The 6,152-nt window shown below is 44.3% G+C and overlaps 1 protein-coding gene across 1 annotated transcript in view; it reads left to right on the top strand.

Annotated features, from left to right (window-relative positions):
• Window positions 1–2,497: 2,497 nt before the first annotated feature.
• The window catches only part of SLC26A8 (solute carrier family 26 member 8), an 82,572-nt gene continuing 78,917 nt past the window's right edge, over window positions 2,498–6,152 (top strand). The window contains exon 1 of the mRNA XM_019667472.1: window positions 2,498–2,694. Within this exon, the coding sequence (XP_019523017.1) occupies window positions 2,661–2,694 (34 nt within the window). The 5' untranslated portion in view covers window positions 2,498–2,660. The remainder of the gene's footprint in view (window positions 2,695–6,152) is intronic.

Below are 6,152 nucleotides of genomic sequence, written 5' to 3'. Positions count from 1 at the left end.
TCGGCGGGGCAACTGCGTGGCTTCGTGGTGGAAAGCGACAGTGACAAATGTGGGGTCGGGGAAACAGCCAAAAGATCTTTGAACAAGTGGTTAGTTACCAGCAGCGGAGCACCTGCTCAGCGGAATCCCCAATTTCCAAGCAACAATTGCATTAAAATTAAAGAGAGAGAGAAAGTGAAATTCCAGCTCATGTAGCATTCGCATCTGTTCAAGGACACATGGCTAACTCTTCGGAATGTTGATGAAATCTGTCCCAAAAGCAAATCTTAGTCCTGCATTAAGGCTGAGGTTTTGCGCCCAAACTCTCCTAGTAGTTCTCAAACTTTTAGTATGTGCAAAAGAATCATCTTGGGAGTTTAAAAATGCAGATTCAGGACCCACAAGGAGTCTAATTGGATTGGTCTGTGATGGGCACCAAGAATGTGCATTTTTACTTATGCTCCAGGCGTTTCTGATTCAGGGAAGTCTCTGATATCTCCCTTTTGAAAAGCATTTTTAAAAACCACTATGTTGAGGGTTTCAAATTGACTCCTGACCTAACGGGCTTCCACTGAAGAAGATTTTGAGCATTTAATTCATGCCTCTCAGCATAAGAACAGGACAGAGTAGTCTTCTGGCAGTGTCTTATTAGGCAAGTCAGTGGACCTTTCTGAGACCTTAGTTCTGCAAAAGAGAATTCCTCCTGTCTCACCTTCCCACCTAATAGGGTCATTTGTAAAGCTGAACAAGATAATAAATGTGAACGGGCAAGTTATTATAACTCTATTCATATGCCGAATCATGTTACAATAAGCAGAAGAATTGGACCCTATCTTATTCTCTTAGTCATTTTGCTTAGAAATAGCTAGGTCCAAGCCAGAACAATTTGCATCACTTCCCATGATGATTCTCTTTTGTGTTATGCATCCTTTGGAGTGCTCAGACTTTGCCTATCTTGTCCCAGCATCTACCACAGTGCCTGGAACATAAAAGATGTTCCATAAATATTTGTTGAACAAATTATGAACAATGACCATGATTTCAATTTAGGAGGTGGTGCAGGATCCTCAGTTCTCCTTAAGGAAAAAAAACAAAAAAACCCCAAACCAGATTCAAGGGTGATTTGTGTAAAGCTTTTTTGGATTCAAGGTGGCTTAGCCTAGGTTCTCTTGCCTACAAAGACATGCTGCTTAAAAATATTCCAAGCTAATCTGCAGGTTAGGGAGCTTTCAAAGAAGTAATGGAAGTGGAAGGAGGAAGTGAGAGCAAAAATGTGACTGTGAAGAAAATGAGGGGTGAGAGTGAGGAATCAAGCTAATGAGTGAATGGATCCAAGGGAGGAAACTTGGAAGTAGGAATCCTAAGAAATTTCATGTTTATCTAACAAATTGGGATGATGAGGTGAGAGTGACCAAAAGGGTAAAGATGAAGTGAGCAGTACATTCTGTGGCTCATTCAACAAGTATGTATTGATGCCAGGCACTTCTAATGGAAGGGTGATTAAAAAACACATAGTCAGGGCTGGCCGAGTGGCTCAGTTGGTTAAGAGCTCGCTCAAGAGTTTGAGCTCTGAGCAACAACGGTTCTAGTCCAGCCCGAGCTGAGCAGCCGCTGAGCTGCCAATAGGTAGCAGGATGGCTCAGCTAAAAAACAACAACAACAACAACACAAAAAAAACCCACACAGTTGCTGCCTACATGGAGCTTACAATTAACTGTAGGGCAACCGTTCAATCGTTCAAAGCAAATTTATTGAACACTTGCTATATCTACCACACTGTTTTAGGCACTGATGTTTCAGCAGTTAATGAAAGAGTTTAAAAATAAATAAATAATAAATAAACCCTGCCCTTATAAGGATGAGACAATTTACAAAAAGGAACAGGTAGCGTGAACAATACGTTAGACATTAATACAGCAATCCAGCAGGTATAAAGCTGCAAGTGGGCTGATCGGGAATACAAGGCTGTAGTGAGCAACGGTGACCGACTGAGCTTCAGGAGGGAGAGCAGAGCAGGAGACCTGGGCAGGAGAGTGTCCTTCAGTGGGAGGTGCCAGGCTTGTGGCGCCAAGAGCTAGGGTTGGAGAACTGGCTGACCCTCTAGCCTCCAGTTTGCTCACGCCTCTTCTGACCTGACATGGTTGTGGGGAGACTTTAGTGAATTGCTGTATGTGAAGTGCGGGGCGCGAGGCCTGGCAGCAGGTAGGCTCTCAATCAAGAATGTCAAACCTGGAAGCCACTGGAGGCCTGGGTGGCACAGGTTAGGGGCTTCCACGGCCCAAATGCCGGGAGCACAGCCCAGGTACCCCACTCCCAGGCCCCCACCCCCGCTGTCCACGCTCCCCTTCCTCGCCCGCACTCTTGACCCCCGCCCGCCGGAACGCCAGCGGGTCCGGCCGCAACGGCTCTCGGGAAACCGCCGGCGTCCGCGTCTGCAGCGCCACCAGCCGAGCCAGAGCTGCGTGGGGCTCCGGCGCTCTCACTCTCGCCTCCGCCGAGGAACCAGGTGAGCCACTGCCCAGAAGTTCCTGGATGCCGGGGCTGCAGGTTGCGAGCGGCGAGGCGGCCGGTGCGAGGGACCTGCTTCTGGTTACATTTCCAAGTCCTCGGGTGGGGCCTGTGTCCGTGGGGGCAGGGCCAGGCACATCGTGGACGCTCAAGCAATATTTGTGAATGAAAGAATGAAGGTCGTCCCTGGGAGCTTCTCTCTCAGAGGTATTGTCTCTTCTTTTTGAAAGCACGCGTGGAATGGCAAGGGCAAGAGACAGTTGTGTGCGTTGTGCAGGTTGAAGCCTTTCAAACTCTTTGGCCTGAGTTGTCACAAGCCCCAGAACTGGTCCGCTGCCCACTTCCCGAGCCTCACCCGACCACCCCACACATTCTGACTGCCCAGACACGCCTCATACTTTCAGACCTCACTGCTTTTGCTCATTTTGTTCCCTCTGAACCCTGGCTTTTTCCATCCCCCTATTTGGCACCTTTCTCTTATCAAATCCTATTTATGCATCAGTGCCCCCCTGTGAAGCCTTCTCCAACATGCCCACCCAAATAATCAGTTCTGTCCAACACACCCTACTTGTAATACGCTCATCATGGTCGCAGTGAAGTAGTTGTTTGTGTCCAATGGTCAGGTCCTTGAGGGCAGTCACCTTATTATCCATCCCCAACCACTAGGCAGAGTGACTGAAGGATACTGAAAGCTGTGCTCTGCTGGTGACTCTTCTATGTTCCCACTACATTCCCCATAAAAATGTTGGTGGCAACAGGCAAAGACCTGTTTCTGATGGGATTATTTTGAAATTGGAGGTGAATTTTACCTTCCTGTGATTATAAAGAACATGTGAAAGATGACGATATCAGGGGAAAAGATTCTTACATCTAAACTAAGGATCAGGATTTCATTGGGTCAATAGTCAGAAAATTGGGTTGCATTTACACTTTTTATTCTTGACTTTTAAAATACGTTCAACACATGATATGAATGAATCAATGGATGGCTGGATAGATAGGGGCAGCTTGGGGTATGAAGGAGCTAGATAAAAAATGCCTGTCTTTTGACAGCGCCCCCAAAGTCAGTGTTGAAAAGCTGACTAAGATAATTGGCTACATTTATAGTGGTTCTTCTACTTTATAGTGTATCAGAATCACTTGGAGGGCTTCTTAAACCAGGCGGCTGGCCCATCCTCAAAGTTTCTGATTAATTAGGCCTTGCTAGGTGGGGCCTGAGAATTTGCATTTCTAGCTTAGTTCCCAGATGATGCTGATGCTATTTGTATGGGGAAGGAGTGTGAGCTACAGAAATCAAACTAATTTCTATTAGTAGTGAATCCAGATACGCAAAATTACATCACATTTATAGAATTAGACAATGAAACCTTAAGTAGTTTAGACCCACAGTCCACCCACCTAAATATTTTGTCTGATGGCAGAAAGCATCAGAGAATTGTTTTCTCGGTGGACATTTATCTTCAAGATTATGAGTAGAGCTTAGCGTGTTGTTGATCACACTGCATACAAAGGTTCCATCACACTAATGCCTCAGAAGTTGGTAACAGAGACTCCCTCTTGTGTTGTCTCAGCTGAAAACTCATTATCCCATCAGTGTAGTTTGGGTGGCTTTTTTCTGAAATACATCATCTTCTCCACACCAAAGTACATCTGCCACTTGTCAGTAGGAGCTTCTGGTTATTGTATCTTGTGGGGAAGGGTCCTGCTAATGCATGAAAATGAATCATAGGTTTTCTATGAAATCAAGAAAGACATAATGGAGCTGGAGAAATTCCAAAGAAGATTACTAAACAAACAAACAAACAAACAAAAAACCCAATAAGGAAATTGTGTGTTTTCCCTTGCTGCCTTTAGCTGGCCCTGTGATGAGCCCTGTAAAGACAGCTTTCCACCTGCCCCTCCTAGCCATTCTCACTATGGTCCCATGAGTTGTGGCTGGTTACAGCTCCCCTGGACCACTGTCATAGTCATGGTCTCCAACAGGTCTTTTGACCTCAGCCTCTTCTGTCTCCAAGCTCTGTTCAATAGTACTTAATGAGATGATGGAAATGTTTTATGTCTGTGCTGTCCAGTAGGGTGGCCCCTGCCACATGTGGCTGTTGAGCATGTGAAATGTAGCTAGTGCGACTGAGGAACTAAAGTTTTTATTTTAATTAAGTTAAATTTAAACAGCCATAGGTGGCCAGTGGCTACCTACTGGACAGCACAGCTCTAGACCATACCAAGGACATAACTCGTCTTCCCAAAACATGTTTCTGTCCATATTACTACATCTGCGCAAACACTTTAAATAGCTAAAATGTCCAGGTTGTACCCAGCATTGAAGACTCTCTAAGAATAGGCCTCAACCTACTTTTTTTGGGCTTAACATTGACTCTACTGAGATCTATTGAATTACTTGCCTTGTTATCTTATTACTGCTGTAATTTATCCTGTCTGCTTCCTGAAATACCGTATTCTCCTCCCTGCTCCCAATTTAGACAGAGCAGAGCTCAAATCATCTCTTCCAGGAGACCATCCTCATTCTTCTAGATTGGGATTATTAATTCCAGTCCATAGGAGATTACATGGTATTAGGATGTGGTATCTATTTTGGAATCAGAAAGACTGGGTTCAGATTCTGGTTCTGCTATTTAATTATTGTAGGACTCTGAGGAACTCAGTAAATCCATCAGTAAAATGGATATAATCATCAGGAAAATAGTACCTACCTCTTGAGATGATGTGTGAAGAATCTGGCATATGGCAGGACAGCAGTAAATGTTAATTCCTATCTTTCCCATCTCTAAACACTTACAGCACTATCTTTTGCTATTTTTGTTCTAACGATTTGTAGTCTTTGTATCCCCAGAGCACTTAGCAGTCAGCAAATGTTTATGGAACACTAATTGACCACAGGTGAAATAGCATTCTTTAGTAGGAAACAAATGAAGGCCAAGAGTATGTATGGGAGGAATTTATAAAGTTGTGAAAATAAAAGCAGACGGACTTGCCAAATCCTAGTCTGGTAGGTGAAGGCCACCTCTTGAAATAGAAATTATGTCGACGTAAAATGAAAAAGGACTTTCCACAAGTAAACTGATGGGAAATAATACCCCCAAAGGGTACTTCAACAGAAAATATGAATACTTCAGCTTTGGAGGAGAGAGAAATTTCGGGGGGCTAAACTATAACTTGTGATTGGAGGAGATGAGGATCTTCTGTGTGTTCAACAAGAAGGCTCCTGGTCCAGAAGTCACACAACGGTGGCCCACAGACTGAATCCAGCCTGCAGATGTGTTTTGCTAGATGTGTACTATGTTTTTAAAAATATGTAAAGTAATTGATAGTATTTAACAGTCAGAAAGTTTCACATAAAAATCTGGAATTACGCATTCCCTTGGAAAAGGTCAGATCTGGCCATGCTGGGCCCAAGGTGACCCGTGACAACAATCACAGGAGCTGAGTAGCCGGTGCCCTCTCCAGCCCCACGGTTCCCACCATGCCTTGATATTCACACAGTGCCCCTTTCAGAAACCAAATGCTGGGTTCTAGACCCTGGATCTAACCCAAGATGACAGTTACTATAATATCAATATAATTAGCAGGTTAATTAGGCTCTTTCAGTTGCCGGGAACAGATATATTCTAGTAATGAAAGTTTATTGTAAAATTCCATGAAAACAA

This window comes from Hipposideros armiger, unplaced genomic scaffold (genome assembly GCF_001890085.2).
Source record: "Hipposideros armiger isolate ML-2016 unplaced genomic scaffold, ASM189008v1 scaffold_497, whole genome shotgun sequence".
NCBI lineage: Eukaryota > Metazoa > Chordata > Mammalia > Chiroptera > Hipposideridae > Hipposideros > Hipposideros armiger.
The sequence above is the reverse complement of the archived record's forward strand: the minus strand, read 5'-3'. Positions and strand labels throughout refer to the sequence as shown.